Here is a 21,861-nt window from a genome sequence, read left to right as displayed (position 1 = left end):
AGTCTTTAATTTACATGACCACATATTTTTTCCACAGAACCCCTGCCTCATTTAGTGAGAAGGATAGACAGCGTATCACTAAATGGCTAGCTATTTAACATTTCATTTTATCGTCATCATTTGGTGTGTAGCCCTGTGTATTTACTGCACATCATCCGAACACTGCACTGAATACAGAATGAATTTCCTCATGGGCTTTTCCACTATAATCTCATAGTATCTCGGTTATTTACTGCTATACATGAGTTATCTTCACAACATCTCCCTGTGAGGTGAGATGGCATTTTCCCCCAATTGTCCAGCTCAGGAAATGAGACACAGAGACTAAGACCAAAATTATCAGAAGTGTCCACTAATTTTGTGAGATAGATTTCAGACATCAAGGTCTTGATTTTTTAGAGTACTTAATATTTTATGCATTTATAGCATAGCTCCTACTTCTGTTATAGTTGTGAGCGCTCAAGCGCTCCTTCAGATCTGGCCCTACATGTCTCCTGCTGGGCATTGAGAAAACATGTAACACACAATTAGTGGCCATTGTGAATAGTTTGATTTAAGCAACTTGCCCAGCTTAGGAACCATTTGGTAGAACTGGTGGCGGGAGTGGGAGGTTAGTATCTCCACAATGGAAATATTTCAATAAACTCATGTACGTGTGCGAGGGCAGAGGCAACAGCAGGAACTGGAGGGGCTGAGGAGTAGGTAGGAACTGTTAGCACCCATCTTCTCAACCTGGAGCCTGCTCGTTCACTGTCCTACCGTGCCCCTGCCCACCAGGTGACAGAAGCAGGGACAGAATCCAATTCTCCAGGGCAGCATTAATCTGTTTTGACCATGAGACAGTCCCTTCTCTTCCCACAATAATCCCCTGCCTCACTCACTAAACACTTACCAACTTCGTCAACAAATGAGGCAAAGGTCCTACAGACAACAAATTCATACATTACACAATCTCGAACAATTCCCAAAGCATTGTCCAGTGTGTGCACAGAACAAGGCAGATGTCCTGTGAAAAAAACAATATGCAATCAAAAAGATTTTATTATAATGCATATGTACAAAGGGGTCAGGTAAACTTAATTCTTGCATTTCCTAATTTTTGAGTGCTTGACTTTGCAACCTTAATGTTCTTTTAACATCTTTATGGATGCCTCTTCCTGAATTCTTTAAAAACTTAAAAAATTAGAAAAACAAATTTCATCATCATGTACAACCATATTGACCATTCCCCCCCAGTAAGACATCAGCACAATCCTCTACCACTGTAGCTAATGGAGTAACTGGTGTAAGTAGAAGGCTGTTATTTTGTATGTGGAATTGCCACTACAGGCATCTATAGACATATATTTTGCCAGTGGGTTTCACAGCTATTTGTTAGACAGCAAAGCAATGTGGAGACTATACGGAATAATAGGTTCTATTCCAGGCTTTGTAGGGGAGTGTTCTCTAGTAATTAGACCCTTCTGCCACTGTTCCTATGACAAAGTATTAGGGAATCTTAACTACAGGCATCATTATCTTCACTGAATACAATTTGAAAAAGCAAATGTAATTGAAGAAAAAATGTTTTGCGTTATAAAATATGTACTGAAATATGCTATTGAAGCAAACTTATAATTACAATGCCAAAGTCACAAAATTTTAATTATCAGTTTGAATAAAATCCAGCAATAGCAATATTTTTTAATTAGGTTAACTCCAAAAAATGTGTCCACTTACTCTGGCCTTGTTGTCTACTATGAAAACTGTATTAATTCCACTAAGGGAAGAAAGCCCACAGAGTTCTCAGAACCATATTTAACATTTTCATTTTGCCTAACAGATTAAGGGGTTGGCTATTAATGTGTATTTATTGCCAACGAACATCAACTCTTTTTTGAGCTCACGGGCATTGAAGTTACTTCACACTTTCACTTCATTAGTACTAGACATTTGTTGTTTTGATTAGCTGCAGGTTCTTTTACTTGGTAGAATTTGTTCATATCCCTGGTGGTTTTATTTTTCCCTTTCTGCTATGGTCTTCCTATGTACCAACAAGACAGTAAGTGTATATAATGGTAAAATTACCAAAATTGTTTAATCTTTACCAATGTTTTGTATTGAGAATCATTCTTTCCTCAAATCTTGTTGGCATTTAGGAGGACAAGGATTTTAAAAAGAGCTGATTACTGCTTCAGAAAGTGATGAAGAGCTTCTGGGCTTCAGAAGAATTTCAAAATCCCATATTGCTCATTATTATAAAGGCACTTAATTTTCAAGCTCTGATTATTTTCTAAAGTAATTTCTAATGGGGTTAGTCATAGTGCCTCTGTTCTGTACTGAGGATAGATTACTAAACTCTGATGAGGTAAAGTTTTAATGGATTGCCTCTATTGATATCTATATATAATGTAAATTTTATCAAAGTTCAGAGGAGTTCTCCAATCATTTTAAACTTTTCAGCCACATCTGCTGGTTCTTTTATTCTAAGCTTTATGCATCACATTTTGTATCTTTTGGGACTGAATAACATTTGTCAAGTCAATCTGAAGATTTTGTCACTGCTCTTTAGAAAACTAACTCTATTTCAGAAGTTGTTTTGTTTTTTTTAAATAAAAAGGGTGTCAGTACCGTTGTGGTTTCACTTTAACAGCAGTCAGTCACTCTTGATGTTTAGTCTGTTTTTTTTACACTGATTATGGAAAAGGTAGTTTAACTCCAAGTTCTGGATTTTTTTTTTTTTTTAAATCAGTTACAATGTTAAGTCCATTAGGATTCTATCAGTTTTTTCAGCAGCTCTGGACAATCTTGACTACAGCAGGTGTTAGAAACTGCATATGTATATATGCAATACAAATATTAAATGTTGGACTACTTTCCCATATTATTATCTGGGGCAATTATGCAGTAGTGTCAACTCACTGCCCAGTGTTTTTTGGGGTTTGATATCCCCTGTCTACTTGCTCTCCCCTATAAATGTAATTTGCCAATACAATTTCAGATTTCACTGTTATGCTACTAGTCCCACAGTTGTTTTTCTTAGTTACATCTACAGCACTATAATATGGATGGTTGCTAATGGCGCCAGATTTTTAAAAGTATTTAGGTGCTGAGTGGGATTTTTAAAAACATTGAAATCAAAATACAAAATAATTCAAACTAAGGGAACATATTATATTTTTACTAAACCTGGAGTACATTAATTATATGGAACACCCTCCATTGATTTCAGTTATACAGGAAGGATGCATGAACAAAGGATATACTTCCTATTTTTGTATAATATTTGTATAGACAGGAGAGATTATTGCAACTTCAAAACTTGTTTCATTTAATAATGTACACAAATGTGTACCTTTTGACGGTAAAAAATGAGTAGAGCAGCACAAGCACTTTCTTTTTATATGCATGATAAATAGATTAAGTTTTGGTTTGCCATTACATGATCGGTATATCTTGACTTATGTAGAATATCTCTTAAAAACATGAGAGAATTCCAACTCCATATGTATTGGTATAGTCTGTCAGTGATTCTCAACCAGGGGTAAGTGTACCTCTGAGAGTACGCAGAGGTCTTCCAGGGGGTACATCAACTCATCTAGATATCTGCCTAGTTTTACAACAGGCTACATAAAAAGCACTAAAGAAGTCAGTACAAACTAAAATTTCATATGACTAGTTTATACTGCTCTATATACTATACACTGAAAAGTAAGTGCAATATTTATATTCTAATTGATTTATATTATTATATGGTAAAATGAGAAAGTAAGCAATTTTTCAGTAATAGTGTCCTGAGATACCTTTGTATTTTTCTCACATTTTGTAAAGATGAACTTTTTAAGTGAGGTGACACTTGGGGGATAAACAAGACAAATCAGACTCCTGAAAGGGGTACTGTAGTCTGGGAAAGTTGAGAGCCACTGTGTGACAGAACACTAGATTAAAGAGTCAGGTATTTACCATTTCTGAATTGGAACCATTGTGCAACTTCATAGCTTTTTCCTGCACGTTTCCTATAACAGCATCTGCACAGAGAGCAAGGGATATAAGGACCACACCTGCAAAGAAAAGAAAAAGGGGGAAAAACAGTATTAATTAATAAGACCAATGCCATTCTACACTCGCCCTGTAGCGATAGGTGTAGTGTAAGATGCTAACTCAAACAATTTTCATTGTACTTATACTGGTTTAGACCTTAAGTTCTAGAAGGCAGGAATTGTCTTATTTTACACAGATCAGCACCATAGGGCACCAAATCCTGATATAGGCATCTGGGCTCTCATGCACTACAAATAAGTAATAATGATTAAACTTTAAGATCAAATTAATGCTGAATATTATTTATATAAAATAGGTATGTCCTGTTGGAAAGAATATAAAAAGCAAAAGCAGTATATTTAACAAACACAAAAAAGGAAAAACACAGAAATATTGACAAAACAACAAAAGCAAGAGGATTCACAGTGAAAGGTTTTCAGTTTTCTGAACTTACTTTATTTGCCTAGGTGCTGTTCAGGTACAAGATGAATGTACACCTTTATGTATATGCTGCACTACTTGGCCACAACAAACTCACTGCATGGCAGGTAATGTTATCAGCTTAACAATAACAAAAATTAATAACTCTTTATCCATCACAAGTCAACTAATTTCCAAACTTTGATTCTTTCACTATTTTACCAACCAATATCTCTGCCATTCCAAGAGTTAGGATTAATGCTGGATACTGTATGAAAACATGTTGGAATCCCAGCTTTGATAAAAGTATAACATTAATTAGCAGCACACAAGATGTCAAAAGTAAGTAATGTCCATTTTCTATTTTGTTTCTTATACCATGACCACCATAATTGAATGGTAAGAGCAAAAACAGGAAATAAGTAGGTTAATCAGCATGACATTACTTAAGATTTCATATTTCACTGGTAGAGATTTTGTTGGACTAGTACAAATACTTTAAGGAAGGAATAAACTTTTCCTATCAGAAAGAGAAATGATTGATCCCTGGGACTGTTTGAATTGGAGAACTTTTTAAGTCCCTAATTTCCTTAAATATAGTTATAAAGTTGCCTCCATGCTACAATTTTGGGCCTATGCCATTTTCTAACCACCAGGAAGCAAGCAGAGGGGGAAGAATCTATAATCTATTCAATCAGGTATCTAGGGGCACTGTTACAACAATGGCATTGTATATGCCAAAAAACCAACTTTATATTTTGCAGCAGAAGCCAGAACAGGAGTAATAAGCCTGAAGAAACACCTGATGCCTAAGTGAAATGCATTGATGGAAAAACAGGCCCCATGGGACTTCATTAGTGTGTTTATAACTTGTGGGGGTGAGTGTGTGTGTGTGTATTTTTTTTTGTTTTTTTTTAAATAAAAAGCACTCTTTTCTCCCTTAGTGAGAGGAGCACATAGTAGCTGGTCAAGGAAGTTTTGAGTCAGTCGTATTTCCTACATTTTTACATCACACCCATTATATGACTTTTAAACTATACTTTTTCACATACTGTATCAATCTGTAGCTTGAATCCATTACAATGCCAATATGAGTGTACCAGTATAAAATAAGATAATGCACATAAGCCAGTTTAATCTCATAATTTGATAGTTTTATTTAAAGGCACAAAAATCCAATCCATACTACTGACAGAATCTGAAAAGTTTTCTTAAAAAAAAACAAACAAACCCCAAAACAACACAAAGGGCCTGATTTTGATTTCACTTTACATCAATATAAATCAGCAATAACTCCACTGAAATCAATGATGGTAAACGGTAAGATCTGAACCTGGTCCAAAGGCTTAAGACCTAGCAGGGCAAACATAATCTGAATCAAATGGACCATTTCCTTTGTACTTCACAGATTCGGGGGGCCAGGCGGGATTTTGCACACACCATTTTAAAAAAAAATTCTTTGCTATGTTAAGATAGTGCAAAGTTTTAGTCCACACAAAGTTTCTAAACCACACACCTTGCATTTAAGAAAAAACACACTGGCTTCCAAAATGCGTTATTTAAAGTTAATGAATAACTAACAAAATTACCTTCCAATTCAAATGCTTTATAATGTATTTTAAAAGTCCGCACTGCAGGTGATTAGCAGAACACACTAAAGTTACTCAGCCAAACACCATTAATTAAGCTCTGGGCTAAACTGTGTCTCCCATTGCAGATGTAGGCTTGAGGGGATGCGTGTGCAGGAAATTTGTATCCCATATTCCTTCCATGCAGGGACCAACCATGATAAGGTTCCCATCACTGGAGAGTGGATAGATAGTACTGCCAGTAGAGTGGCCAGAGGAGGAAGAGTTTCTGTTGCACAGACATATCATGATGTGCTGCTTCCATGCATCCTCCCAGCCAGTCAATCTAGATATCAGGCCTTTAAAAGGCATGATACTTCCAAGCACTACTCAGTCAGACAATGCCAAAGCCATTACTGAGCCCTAAATATGAATTCTATTTTTAAAATATATTTCCTTCCTTGGTACAAGACTGCAATGGGAAAAGTAAACGTCTGTTTCCTTTGCTAGCATCTTTAGTACACGAATGGAACACTGCGTGAGGTATGTTTCATTAAGTCTATTTGCTGCTTTTGTACAGCAATGCTTATCCTGGACTCCACTGCTATTAAAGAGCCTTAAATCTAATTTACAAAATTCTGATGGCACAATACGGGCAAAATTGTTCATCCAGCTGATGCTTTAAATCCACTCAGGTTTTATGTTTGTAACATTTGTATCAGACAGCAAAGATTACTTGTTCCGTTTAACCTCTCAGCATAGTTTTGCTTCCTTAGGCAAAACTGTGACATGTAAATAGATTTGCCCTTGACAATGTGCACGTTTAAAGAATTTTGATTAAATCATGAATGTAAAAAGAAAAGCTCCAGATCAAAATCATACTAGTTTGTGTGTAAATGCTTCTAACAAATGCATTATTATAAACGACTATAAAGGAGGAAATGTGACATTAGTGACTAGCAACTTGGTGATGTGATAAGACAATGAATTCTTAGGAATCTGTCATTTTAAAGTTACACTGTAGAGTAAAAAGTTAACATTGTTTTGAAAGCCTCAAGAAGCTTAAGTCTATAGTTCACTTTTCTTTTCACTCTGATCTGCATACACTTCAAATGTCAATATATATTCTGTTTCATAGAGGCACCTTTATTACACTTTTCTTCAGTTTGCTGTCCCTTTGCAGAGAAAAAATTACATAAAATTATTAAAGGACAAGGTACATCAAATTACATAGTGAGAAAATTCTTAGGTTAATTCCACTGGCTTCAGTGGAGTTACTCTTGATTTATACTGGTGTAATGTCAGAAGTAAGCCCACTTTTTAGGAAATATACTAAGCTGCCTCCTACCACCATCATTCAGCTAAAATAAAATAAAATATCCAGCTTCTAAACTGCAGAAGCCCCAATTCAGACTAGATTCTATGACCTGGACAGATACAGGATGGGAGGAAGGTGCAGAGAGGTAACTTGCTCAACTTACACAGCAGGTAAACAGTAGAGCAGGAAAGAACTCCGACCCAGTCTTCTGAAAGAAGACTCTCTTTTGAGCCCCAGTCCTGTGCCCTAACCCTTCAAACCTGTCTTTCTTTATCCTTTTGTATCGTATGTGTCAAGATAGATCTTTGGTTGAAATGGGTCCTAAATGCCTTAAAAAGGAAAAAAGCAGTGCTGTTTGTTGTCCTATATAGATAATATTCAGACTACACACAGAAGATGTACTTGCATCAAATTACTGAAGGTGTTAGGACCAACATGGTCTTCAGTCCTTCAGTTTGTAGAAAGATATTTTCACACAAATTTAAAAATAAAAATCTGACATTTTAAAATCTGATTTTAAAGAACGTCATTTAAAAATAGTTTTTAACCATTAAAAACCTCAGTAAGAACATATGCCTAGATGTGTTTTTCCTGGGATATACTTATTTGGTGGGTGCCAAAAAGAACATACCCACATGTTGTACTCCAAATACATGTCTCTTTGTTCAACTACACATCTAGTCTCTTGTTCCACTATGTACATGTATACAGTAGATCCTATAATTTAGATAGGTAGCAAGTCATTTTTTCCAGTTATAATACCACTAAAGTGACAAGCATTATAAAGCCAACATAGCAAAACAATGACAAGACTAAATAAACATCTGAGTTTAGACATCATTACTATTTGAGCACCACGCAACACTAGATGGATAACATTTCTGAAAAGGAAAGGTTTCTTCCCTAAAAAAGGGCTCATTTTGTTTTAGGATCAACCAATGCTAGTATGAATGAAGGTCCCACAATGAATTGACAAACAATTACTATGTCTCATTTGAATCTCCTGAAATAAAAACAGCTTCAATATGGACAGCTCTAAATTTCTACATTGTACATACATGTTACTATTACATTAACTCCAGTGCCTTATTATATAGCACATAATTCATGGTTACTGCATGAAACAACTTGAAATTGCACAATGTGGGCATTAAGTATGTGTAACACCAAACAATCTTGCACTAAAATTGTTTTAATGTCACTGGTAAATTAGTAAAATATGAAGCAGTGTGTTTACATAATCCTAAGAACATATGTGCAGTTCCACTGTGAGGTATGCTTTCCAGAGGTGTACTCTCTAGAAAGCATATACAGTTTTAAAGTAGCAGCATGTAGAGTAACAGAGAGGCTGACAGACTTGCTGGCCTCAAGGGATTTGAATGGTGATGGATATCAAAGTCTATAGTCCATTCCACTTTAAGATGGAATTTGAAGAGGCCCTACCTTTCTGTTGGAGTTTGCTAATGCTGATTTCAAAGTCTGAAGCCCTGTAATACACCAAGTGCAAACTGAGATGACTGCTTATTCAAATATATATATTCAAGATATTGTAGATGAAGCACTGAATTAAAGTTGACTGTTTCCATTTAAAGAGCCTTTTTCAGTCACTTATAACTTTATTCAACTTTCAGGTGCCATTTTTCCAGTTTGTCAGTGCAAAAATGGTTAAGCCATTTCTGAGTAAGAACGTAATGAAAATAAGCAAATTTGTCTTTATTTAAAAAAACTGGCTTTTTTGGACAGTTCTAGTACCTCTGGGGAAAGAGGCAGAAACCTGAAATTAGTCCCAAGGTTAGATCTGCTGTGCTTTTTGGTGGGCCAGTGAAAGTTCCTTTTGATTTTGCTAATTTATACAAAAATGAATGCATAGTGATCTTTTTCCTTTTTAATTTTAGATAGGAATTTATGAAGTATCACATCAGTTAAAATATCTTCTGCTATTTCTAACTTACATGAAGAAATTGTATGTCAAGAACACTAGTTCTCACTGAGGACTAATTCTATAGCAAATATGAGGTAAAGAAAAAAAGTTAGTTACCAGCTGCAAGACATAAGTCTGAAAAAGTTAAAAAAAACACCCCACTTTTTATTCTATTTAAAGTATTTCAAATGGAATTTTATGAAACATCTCAAGATATATTTACTTCTGGACTGAGATCCACCAGAGAGATTTCAGCTCCAAGGGTAATATCTGGGGAAGTTTTAAGTGCTTGAGAACTAAAGCTTAGAATGATAGTGTCTCTTTTATTATAGCTGTAGTGCTGCTGGTAAAATGATATAACAAAATCTACCTTTTTACTATGACATTCCAAGGCAGTACCACCAAAGGCTCCCGCTTTTATGCAATGCTCATTCTAGGCAACATAAGAATGATTAAACCATAAAGTAAAATGAATGCTGCTTTACCTGTCAAGTTGAAATTTGGTGCGATTGTGCTGTCAGCTAAAGTAAACCATATTAGGCCAAGACTCATACACATTGCAGCAGACACGTCTGCAATATTATAACGTTTTCCTATACAAAAATACAAACAAAAAAAAATAAGGCCATGTAATAGTCTTAATTTTAACTCCCCTTTATTAAGGAGGGAATGGCAGACAAAGGAAAAAAACTCCCATTCAGTACGCCATCAAAACATATGGACCTAATGTTCTCCCTCCCAATATTTGAGTAGAAGGCCTGGCTGCAACTCTCCACAATAGCAGTTCTCAAAAACTTTTTCATAGTACATACCCCATCTCCATAGAGAAATCTTGTGAGCAATAGCTGTTACCATTCACAATGGTACAGGCCACATCTCCTCCCCTAAAGTGATTACACATCTCGTTGGCGACTACAGCAATTATTTACATGGAAAAGTAGATTTACAGATGTATTTTAGTTATCTTTAATGTAACATCACAGAGGAAACAAGGAGAGCCAGTATCATTTAGTCAGCCAGCTATCTGTAGAACACCAGCAAAGGCTCAGCAGACCAGTTTGGGAACTGTTGCTCTAGAACTTAGCAATGCAGCCAGCTGTATTTTGGGGGGTCCTGAGAATATGATTTGAACAACATATTCCATTTGTTCCCAAGGGGCTGTGTGCACCATATAAGCGGCCAGAAAATAACTGTTTAACACGTACATTTTAAACTATGTTCTCAGCTTTCAAGAACCTAGCACTATATAATCCAAAGGCATTATACAAATATTACCTACAGAGAACTGAAAGCTCCAAATTTAAATGACAAGAGGATTTAATTGTGAGACAGACCTGAGTTGTTAGTTGCACACACATTTACTTTTTAGTATAAATTTGCATATTTGATTTTCTTCTTTAAACTGGTTTATTATTGCTTCAGTCTCAATACTGAGAAGTGTAATATTCCACTGTAACTACAAGACAGAACTACAGTAATAGGAATACTACATTCTGGGCTCAGTTCTGTAGTCCTTTGCCATGTGGAGAATCTTAGGGTACGTTTACACTGTGAGTGCCAGCAAATATCAGGGCCTGGGTCGACAGATTTGGGTTCGCATAACAGCATTAAAAATAGCCATGCAGAAACTCTCCCCCGTTCTCCCAAGGCTTCAGAGCCTGAGCCACAACATCTACACAGCTCTTTTAGTGCCATAGTGTGAGCCCGAATCTGTTTGACTCAGGCTCACTGGCGCTTGCTGTACAGATGTACCCTTACTGACTTTGAGTAGCAACAAATCTACAGATACAAGTGAGAATTTTTCATAATATATACTATAAGGATTATCAAAATATTGAAATATGCTATGTACTTTATTTACATGCTCAGAGTTATGAGCTTCAGTCAGATTCACCATCCAGAACCTCTTCTGGTATATCACAGCATTAAATACAATTTTAGAGGTTAATCCTGTATTCTCTGAGCAACCCAAACCAGATCTGGTTGGGAATTTCATTTTTTGGGAGGTCAAAATTGTTGATTTGTTGAAACTGAAACTTTCTGTGGGAAAAGTTCTCTTTTGACAAATTTCCCATTTCAAATGATTTATTAAATTTGTCAAAATAGCCTATTTAGGCATTTTCAACATGAGAAGTTCTGGTTTTTTTGGGTTCAAAATTACATTGTTTAGAAACTTAAGTTAATTTATAGTAAAATATTTTGTTTAAAAAGGTCAATACTGAAAAAAAACGATTTTGATACAAGCTACATTTTATGGGCAGTTTCTGCCCTGCCCCGCCCCAGAACAGGAAAACTGTTTCCTGCCCAGCTCTACCCAAAACTTCCATTAAGTCAATGGAATACAGGATTTGGCCCTTATGTGGTTATCTTCTAATAAGAACATTTAATAGTAAGAACAGTGCATACCTTGTATAAAGACTCCTCCTATCATAACGGGAATCAGTTTACAGCACTTAAAGATGACTTGAGTAGGATAATTCAGATATCCTAGGGAGGTATTTGATAAACCCATAGTCCCTACAGTTAGAAAGGCTATTATCATGTAGGTTTTCCCTGGGATTCTGCAAAATATAAATGTATGAATCTTGGTATTATGAGCATATTGTATTTTTAATAGGTGAGACTTTCATACTGGGAGAAGCTAGAAGAAAGGGTACACTAATAATAGAACTGGTTGAAAAATGGGTCAAACTTTCACTAAAATTTCATCTCCAACAGTTTTTATAGTAATTGTTAATTTCAGTGAAATTTTCCATTTTCAACTGGGTCTAATGAATAATGCTTTAGTCTTCTATACTGCCTTCTATTTAAGGATTACAAAGCATATCACAACTATTAAAGGACTTAACTCAACATTACCCATCAGGAATTATCCCTATTTCACAGAAAGGAAATAGTCACAAAGGAGTTAAGTGACTTATAAAAACACACCGGAAGCTGGGAACAATACCATATCTCCTGAATCTGTTTGTTCTTAACCACCTTTCTCTTATGACTGTGTAACAGTTCTTCTTGCAGCCACCTCCATTTTTAGTTGTTTGTAACTTTTTGAAATCTGTTTGACTATGAATTTTTGTGAAGTTTAAACTAAACGCTTTCCCATTTCTGTATGTGCAGAAAATGGGGGAAAAAACACATATCCTCTGTTTACAAAGTAATTCTGGTGCCTTTTTATAACTCTGGAGAAATGGATGAAGACAAAGTTGAGATTTGGCCTTGAAATACCCTAACTGAGAAGTGCCTTTGAGTATTGTGGTGAATACTGCTTTTGATGTGGCGCGTTATCACCTGCTGACAATTACACTTTGCACATGTACATTTTAAACCATTATAGCACTAAGTTTGAAGTGAGCACCAAAGGCCATGCTGCACAAACACATGCAGCTAACTTTACTGAATTTTTTGTATGCGGCTACGGGGAGCAGTGAATAAAGAGTGGTCTTGCTGGAACCCTTGCCTTATTCACAATACATTCTGTACCATAGCTATAAGAATATTTCATCAGTTTTTACAGGTGGTTACTTTTTTGTCAAAGATATTGTCTCTTTAAAAATAAGCTTAACAAATTAACAGTTCTGTGTAACCTGATAAATCTGACTTCATTTTAGAAATAGATTTTCTATAATTTAGAACGTCAGCATGTAAAATATAATGCATGTTTAACTGAAAAGTGTACCCTGAACACAAATTTAATATATTGGATCTCAGCTGAGGATCACTATTGGTGGGAAAAATTGGGGAGGAAAATAACTCCTGTTTAATTTTAAAAGTCAAAAAGTGGACTGTTCTGAGATGTGACAGAGAGAGAGTGAGTGTGAGAGTGTGTGTGTGTGTGTGTAAGTGAGAAATATATGGAGACTCTGGTTGTATACTACAGAACCCAAAGAATTGTGAAGGGGAAAAAAGAGCAAAATTTGGAAGAGGATTTATTTTTAAATGTTGTCTTTAAAAAAAAAAGTTAGTAAATATTTTCCTAAACAACTATAAAGAAAATGCAATTGTCCTAATAAAGAATTATTGTGCCAAATTTGGATACTCAGTTCAGCCAGAAAAGTGTGAAACAGATTTTAGACCTGCTTTAAGTGCAAATCTGAACATAACTAACTATGGAGTCACTATCAATACTTCCATAAATTATATTTAATAAATTATTGAAAATGTGTGTAATGCACATCTGAAAAAAATGAAATGAAACTGAAAAGTACAATAAAAAAAAAAGGTAAGCTAAGTGAAAGGGACTGGCCTAAACAGCTGCATCTCCAACCAACTTCAAAGTTCCCAAGGTCCTGATCCCATAGAAACTTATGCATCTGCTTAGCTTTAAGCACTGTGTGTTCTCCCACTGACTTCAATAGGAATACTTACAGTTCTTTAAATTAAGCATGTGCATGTCCATCAAGGCCTAAACCTGAAACACTAGCCTTCCGCTTACATAGTACAGTGCATACAATACAATACTAGTGTACTTGTTCTGCAACCTCTGAAATAAATGTATGTAGCACAATAACATAGTATATTAACCTGGACACTCAAATATGTAGCATCATATCCTGATAGTCATTAACATGGGAGTGTCAATTTAAAAGGTACCTAACAAAGCATCAAGAATACCTAAAACTTTTCAACTTGTGTGTGTATATATATAATTTTTTTAAGTCAACCACTGGTGCTAGTGTTCCATTTCACTATTACAACAGAAGTCAGGCATAATAAACAGGAACGAAGGACACAAGTATATGGTTGAAAACAAACAGTGATGTATATCTTCAATTGCAAATCCACTCATCAAATCATACTACATTTTATCTTATCACTATCCATACAAATCTACTCAATTATCTGTGAAATAACAGCAATATTCATACACAAATTATGGAAGTCAGATTTATCAAACTGATTGCCTCATGCTAAGTTAAATGTGTAAAAGGATATATCACTTAAAAATACATACCGTCTCCTTTTATCCTGAATAAGCTGCAGTTCTATTAGTCCAAAAATGGAATAAAACCCAAATTGCACTAAAGTAAGGTACCAACCAAAGGGCTTAAAGCCCTCCACTGAAAATATCAGTTCCTATAAAAACAAAAAACACACACATACCAACTGTTAAATCAAAACTTAATTAGCAGACCTATTTTCTCAATGTGAAAATGCAATTCTCATGCTTTTAAGTTGCAAAGCAATAAGTAGAGAGTACACGCAGTATACATAACTTAGAAGTATTGGAGAGGCAGCATTTAAAGACTGAAAAAAGAAGGCCACATTTATTGCTGGTGTAATTCCTCTGAATTAAAGTGATTCATCAGTGATTGGCATTTGGCCCATAAACATTCATCTCAAATTAGAGAGGGCTTTGTGTCTGCTTTTAACTTGGTTTTCAATTCATTTTACTCAGTATTTGACTGTTTCTAGACAGCACTCTCAAATGACCCATAAAAGATTAAGTACAAATTGTTAACATTAACTTATTTAAAAGACAAATTTACTGGTAATTCTAATTTCTTAGGAATCTACAGGCATTTAAAACAAGAGAGTCATTTGTTATGGAAAAACATACACACTGTCTAAAGAATTATGCAGATGTATCCATTTAGCCAGAGCTGGCAGCAAGACTGATACCTTCCATTATAAGACCCTGTTTTCAATTACTAATAACTTTGCCAAATTTAACTATTTGGGCTGCAACTTTCCATGTCAGGTGTTTCTTCAGACCGTTTAAGTTTCAGCAGAAGTTTTCCCATCATCTATGAGAATAAGGTTGGGAAAAATGTTTTGCCAATGTTTTTTAAAAAAAAAAAAAAAATTCTACTATTATTTTGGTGAGAAGCTCTAGCACCTTCACACTTTGGAGCAGGAATTAAAAATATGCAGTCAGAGTTTAAAGCCAGGAGGAACCACTAGATCATCAGTCTGACCTAGAGTATATCACAGGCCATCTACACCATCCCCAGCACCCGCACACTAAATCCAACAACTGAAATGAGACCAAACTATTATAGCCTATAAAAGACTAGACTACTATGTGCCACAGGCAGAAAACAGGAGGGACAAAGGAGCACAAGTGCTTGAGACCCCCATAATGGCAGGGAAATTAAGTAAGATATAGGAGATAATCCTGGCAAGTAACCCAAACCCCCACACTGCAAGGGACAGCAAGAGACCCCTAAAGTCACTGCCAATCTGACCTGGGGAAAAATTCCTTCCCAACCCCACATATGCAAACCAGTTAGACCCTGAGCATAGGAACAAGAACCAGCCAGGCAAGCACTTGAGAGAGAATGGTTGGTGTCACCTCAGAGCCCAGTCTCAGCTTGCCCAATGTCCTATCTCCAGCTGTAGCCGTTCCTGATGCTTCAGAGGAAGGAGATTTAAAAAACAAACAAAACCCCTCCTCCCAGGAGTCAGGTTGGCAGATGGAAGACAGGAGCAGAAAGGTATGTAACCACGAGAGAACATTCACCTACAGAAGCGGGAACAAAACCCAGGATACAGGAGTCCTAAAATTCCTCTGCCGTTTAGAAAACAGCTGTGAAGCCCACTAGCACACCATCTCATTCCCCCTCTAGTGAATGTGCAGAAAGGATAACAGCCTACTAATAGTTAGCTGAAGTGGCAGAAGTCCATACTGTAGACCTAAAGATTTCAACCCTGATGATGACCCATGTGGTCATTATGGTCCCATACAATGTAACTTTTGTTTTTTCAGTTTGTTTTTGTAAAAACTTAGAAAAATCACATACAAATGTTAAGAAAATTAAAGATGCAAAGTCATGCACTCAAAAGATAAGGAAAGAAAATAATTAAGGTAGTACAAGCATCCTTAATTAGGTCCTCTTCTGTAGATGCATTATGATTATAGTTTTTAATATATGGTCATGTACTATTTTTTCCCCTAACTTCAGTGTTAGACTTTGATCTTAATGTTCTTTTAATGTAGTTTTTTTAAAAAGTATAGATTAGGACAGATTTTTAGACCAATCAAGCTACACATTGCTGAATACTGTTCAACAAAAGAAACAGAGGTACTAGCATAAAACATAAATACAGAATTTACCTGTAAATATCCATAGATTAGATAAAATATAAAAACTCCAGAAACACAAATAAAAAACTGAGTGGGTTTGTTAAATTTGCTGAGATTCATGCCAAGAACGATTATGTCATCTACTGATTTGATATGAGGTGACATGGCTTGCGATTTGGAAGGTACGCTGATCGAAACATATTTCCTTGAGGAGTTGAATTTCAGATCCATGTTTCCTAGTTCGCTGCATTCAGTGTCAATGGAATCTTCTCCTTTTTCTTCCTCTCTCTTTTTGTGTCCTTTGTTTGGAAGCTGAAAGAAATCAAAAAAGTGAGAGAGGCCACTTGAGTATGGAATTCCAAAATTAAAACAAAAAGAAAAGGAGTACTTGTAGCACCTTAGAGGCTAACACATTTATTTGAGCATAAGCTTTCGTGAGCTACAGCTCACTTCATCGGATGCATTCAATTTCCACTGAATGCATCCGACGAAGTGAGCTGTAGCTCATGAAAGCTTATGCTCAAATAAATGTGTTAGTCTCTAAAGTGCCACAAGTACTCCTTTTCTTTTTGCGAATACAGACTAACATGGCTGCTACTCTGAAACCCAAAATTAAAACAGTATACAAATATGAAACTTAATGAAATTGCTTCAGACAAAAAATTGCACATGGAAACATTTTACAACTCAATTTCAAAACTTAATGGGAATTCCTAAAAATCACAATAGTGCAGTACATGTGTCCCCCCTATGATACTACTGCCTGCATAACAGATCTAATGCAAGAGGTAGAATCAATGATAACATTATGGCGCTAGTGCTAAGAATTAGTGCATGAGTACTTTATACAGAGGCTTGGTCTACACTTACAAATGCTGTTGGCACACCCCTGACCAATGTAGCTATGCTGACACAGCTGTGCCTACACTGGGGACTATGTTGACGGAAGAATGCTTCCCTTGACCTAGCTACTGTCGTTTGGGGAGGTGGTGTTTCAGCACTGACAAAAAACCCCTTTTGTCACTGTAGGTTGTGTCTCCACTATGGGGCTATGTTAGTATAGCCTCCATAGTTCAGACATACACAGAGATGGAAAATCTGATCTGAACAAATATTAAGCCTGACTTTTTATTAGTATATTTTACTTTTCTGAAACATATAAAAAGTTAAATACCCTTTAAAATCCTTCAAAAATAGTTTGCTTAAAGTGGGGATCAATCCTTCTACTGCAGGGGTGGACAAACTTTTCAGCCCAAGGGCCGCATGTGGGTGGGGAAATTGCATGCAGGGCCATGAATGTAGGGCTGGGACAGGAGGCGGGGTGTGGGAGGGGGGTGCAGTGTGCAGGAAGGGGCTCAGGGCAAGGGGTTGGGGTTCAGGGTGTACCAGGGGTCTCAGGGCAGGGGATTCGGGTGTGGGAGGATGTGGGGTGTGGCAGGGGGCTCAGCGCAGGGGGTTCGGTGCAGGAGGGGTTCGGGGTGTGGGCTCCAGCCTGGCGCCGCTTACCTGGAGTGGCTCCGGGGTGGCAGCGGCATGCAGCGGGGCTAAGACAGGCTCTCCGCCTGCCCTGACCCTGCGCTCCGCTGCTCCCGGAAGCGGCCCTGCAGCGCCGGGGGAGGACAGGGCAGAGGGTTCCCTGTGCTGCCCTCGCTTGCGGGTTCCTCCCCTGAAGCTCCCATTGGCCGCAGTTCCCTGTTCCCAGCCAATGGGAGCTGCGGGGGGTGGTGCCTGCAGGCAAGTGCAGCACGTGGAGCCCTCTGCCCCCGCATCCCCCAGGGGCTGCAGGGACGTGGTGCCAGCCGCTTCTAGCAGCGGCGCGGGGCCTGCGACTCCAGGGGTGGCAATCCCCGTGGGCCGGATCCAAAGCCCTGACAGGCCGCATCCGGCCCATGGGCTGTAGTTTGCCCACCCCTGTTCTACTGCCTACAGAAAGCAATGCTGCACAAATCTGCCACATCAGTGACACAGTGCTATGGTTAAGCAGTCAGCACAGGGCCAAACCCAGCCCTCTTATACCAATGTTCACAGGCATGAAAACAGAATATGTTGTCATGGGATGATCCCATTACTGCGATCACACTGGAAGTACTGGTGCAGAGGTACTATGATTATGGCCGGTCTACTTTATTTGCATGGCAAGGTGCACCACACTCAATACATCCATTTCTATATGCAGAGCCTAACTGTAAAACTTGAAAGAATCTTCCCCTCTACCCTTTGCTTCCAACTCTCACTTTTGCTTGAGATTACCTGTTAATGTTCAGGAAAAAGGGTGTGCAGACTAGGAAAAAAAACCTTAGTGACTGTCCATGAACAACCAAGGTCTCAAATATGGTCACATGACAAGAATATGGTGGTCCCAAAGTTTTATAACCACTATCAGTCACGTGCATTCATCTCCAATTGTAGGATGAGGCATAACTGGATGAGTACAGCCAAAGAGAAGGAATTTAGCAGAATACGGGAGTGGGCAGGCAAATCATCCATTTCTTCACTTCAGTGAAGTATGTGATAACTGATGTTTGAGGCTAATTTTGCATTTTTCAGTCTCAAGCTAACTCCACTGGTCAATTGCTGCTCCTAGTCAATTGCTGCACTTTTTAAGTGCAGGTCAACAGCTAGTTCAGCCCAGGGTCAGTAATTAAATTTTTATTGATCTAGACTGGTGTTTTGGTTATTCCAGCCCAACGGTATTTTTTCTCACCAGAGTATCTACCAAAACCCATCTTCCCAGTGGTCCTTTATGGCAATCATTTATCCTGCTAAAGGAAACTGAATGAGACTCCCTCCAGGAGTCAGTCAGTGCTGCTCATTTAACTCCACAGACCAATAATTAAAGAGTTATGAGAGGTACTACCTTCACCAGAAGAGGAATGGTGTGCTATATAGTAGTACTCAGTCTAAACTTCATGTCCAGACAGCAATTTAGTGTGAAGGCATTTATAAACTAATATTCACTGCCACTGTCTTTGTTGGCCTCTTTTTGTCAATCTCTCTTGCTTCCCACTCCCTCCCCCATGACACCAGTACAGTATAACAAGCCTTGTGGATAAGGGGGAAGTGGTAGATGTTGTAGTCTAAGGCATTTCTGCAGTAAGGAGCAGCGGCCATTAGCTAAAAGTAAGGAGTCATGTTCCCTCTAAATGACACCAAAACAATGTAATATCAGGTTGTTAAGAAAGATTTCTAGCCCTAGGGAAGTATAGCAGAAACAGTGACCAGATAAACAGAAAGACATTACGATGTTTAAAGGAAAACTTTGCAAGATAACACTGTCTGGCAGAACCTCTTATCAGCAGTTTCAGTTAGGAAATCTATACTTCCCTTTTGTTTGACCTTTAATTGTTTCTGTCCTTTGTTTGTTGCATAACTGATTTAGCAAAATTTAAATTGACTCTAGTATGTAAAAGGTAGTGTATTAAGACTAGCGAAGAACATTATTTCGTAATATTTTAGTTTAAATGATTGGTTAAGGTATAGGTAAACAGGACCTAAGTTTGACTATAAAACTGGGCTCCAAGAAGAAATTCTTTGGAACCTAATTCCAGGACACAGCCCAAGATCAAAGCTGCCAAAACTCAATACCCTGCACAACCATTCTGTGCAAAAGTTGGAGCCACAGACTATCCGATTCCGACTGACCAGCAGAAGAGATCGCCTGCTTTATCAGGAGTGGTGACCATTGTATGCTTGGTGTGTGTGTTCTGTTGATCAACTGCTAATAAATTCAAGTTAAGGATTTACTGTGTAAAGGCTCTTTAAGCTGGGAAAAGGTCCGGCCAACCTGAAGAGGGTTATGCCCTGAGCCCACGGAAGGGTAGGAGTGGGTGCCCTAGATTGTGCGGGTAACAATGTGAGATATCTCAACTTTAGTATGGCTTATGATACTGTCTCATATGACCTTATAAACAAACTAGGGAAATATAGCCTAGATGAATCTACTATCAGGTGGGTACACAAATGCTTGGAAAACTATTCAGAGTAGTTATTAATGGTTCAGTCAAGCTGGAAGGGCATATTGAGTGGGGTCCTGCAGGGATCAGTCCTCTGTCTGGTTCTATGCAATATCTTCACAAATGATTTGGATTATGGCAGAGAGTACATGTATAAAATCTGCAGATGATATCAAGTGGGGAGGGGATGCAAGCACTTCAGAGGACAGGATTAGAATTCAAAATGATCTTGACAAACTGGAGAAATGGTCCGAAATATATAGGATGAAATTCAATAAGGACAAATGCAAAATACTACACTTAAGAAGGAATACTCATTTACAAAATGGGAAATGATTGCCTAGGAAGGAGCACTGCAGAAGAGGATCTTGGGGATTAAAGTGGATCACAAACTGAATGAGTCACCAATGTAATACCATTGCGCTAAAAAAAAAAAAAAAAGTAAACAACATTCTGGGACGCATTAGCAGGAATTCTGTAAGGAAGACATAAGCAGTAATTCTTCCACTCTACTCAGCATTGATAAGGCCTCAACTGGAGTATTGGGTCCAGTTCTGGGCACCACTCTTCAGGAAAGATGTGGATGAATTGGAGGAAGTCCAGAGGGGAGCAATAAGAATGATTCAAAGTCAAGAAAACGTGACCTACAAGAAAATATTGAAAAATTGGGTTTTAGTCTGGGAACAAGAATACTGAGGTGGGAGGTAACAGTCTTCAAGTATGTACAAGGTTATTATAAACAGGAGGGTAACAATTATTCTTATCCATGGAGGACATGAAAAGAAGTAATGGGCTTAAATTGAAAAAAGGGAGATTTAGGTTAGACATTAGGAAAAACTTCTTAACTGTAAGGGTAGTTAAGCATTGGAACAAATTACATAGAGCAGGGTTCTCAAACTGTGGGTTGGGACCCCAAAGCGGGTCACGACCCTGTTTTAATGGGGTCACCAGGGCTGGCGTTAGACTTGCTGGGGCCCGGGGCCAAAGCCCGAGCCCTACCACCTGAAGCCAAGCCAAGGGCTTCAGCCTTGGGCAGTGGGGCTCAGGTTACAGGCCCCCTGCTTGGGCTGAAGACCTGAGCTTCGGCTTTATCCCCCCAGCCCCTGCATAGGGTGGTGAGGCTTGAGCTTTAGCCCCCTCCACCCAGGGTGGCAGTGCTCAGGCGGGCTGAGGCATCGGTCTCGCCTCCTGGGGTTGTATAGTAATTTTTGTTGTCAGAAGGGAGTCGCAGTGCAATGATGTTTGACAACTGCTGACCTAGAGGTTGTGGAACCTCTGTCACTTGAGGTCTTTACGAACAGGTTAGACAAACACCTGTTAGGGATGGTTTAGATAATAATTAGTCCTACCTCAGTGTATGAACTGGACTAGATGACCTATTGAGATCTCTTCCAGTCCTACATTTCTATAGATTCCATACGTGTACATTGTTCTTTCCCAGCAAGATCAGCAGCTGCCAAACTAATCCCACCTAGTTTCATTTCCCTGCCCAAACTGGACCACAGAGGATGTGATATGTCCAGACAGAGCCAGGATACTAGACTAGTTCAAGAAGTCCAATTTTCAATTTGTCTCTTTTCCTTAAGTCTCTCAGCAAACAGTAGTGGACTGCATAAATGTCTACTTTTGTACAGAAA

The 21,861-nt window shown here is 38.0% G+C and overlaps 1 protein-coding gene across 7 annotated transcripts in view; it reads right to left on the bottom strand.

Annotated features, from left to right (window-relative positions):
* The window catches only part of SLC35B3 (solute carrier family 35 member B3), a 35,507-nt gene that overhangs the window by 7,432 nt on the left and 6,214 nt on the right, over positions 1-21,861 (bottom strand). For 6 of the 7 annotated variants that reach the window (XR_006288698.1, XM_037893184.2, XM_037893182.2 and 3 more), the window contains 5 exons: positions 16,302-16,583; positions 14,199-14,320; positions 11,654-11,808; positions 9,733-9,840; positions 3,943-4,040 (listed from right to left, as the gene is read on the bottom strand). Coding sequence is in view for 6 of the 7 variants with exons in the window: in XM_043540138.1 (XP_043396073.1) it covers positions 3,943-4,040; positions 9,733-9,840; positions 11,654-11,808; positions 14,199-14,320; positions 16,302-16,583 (765 nt within the window). In the remaining variant the exon portion in view is untranslated. Of the gene's footprint in view, positions 1-3,942; positions 4,041-9,732; positions 9,841-11,653; positions 11,809-14,198; positions 14,321-16,301; positions 16,584-18,521; positions 20,869-21,861 lie in introns of all 7 variants that reach the window. The other variant, XM_037893179.2, reaches the window with a different exon arrangement.

The sequence above is a fragment of the Chelonia mydas genome, chromosome 2 (assembly GCF_015237465.2).
Source record: "Chelonia mydas isolate rCheMyd1 chromosome 2, rCheMyd1.pri.v2, whole genome shotgun sequence".
In the NCBI taxonomy this organism is placed as follows: Eukaryota; Metazoa; Chordata; order Testudines; family Cheloniidae; genus Chelonia; species Chelonia mydas.
The sequence above is the reverse complement of the archived record's forward strand: the minus strand, read 5'-3'. Positions and strand labels throughout refer to the sequence as shown.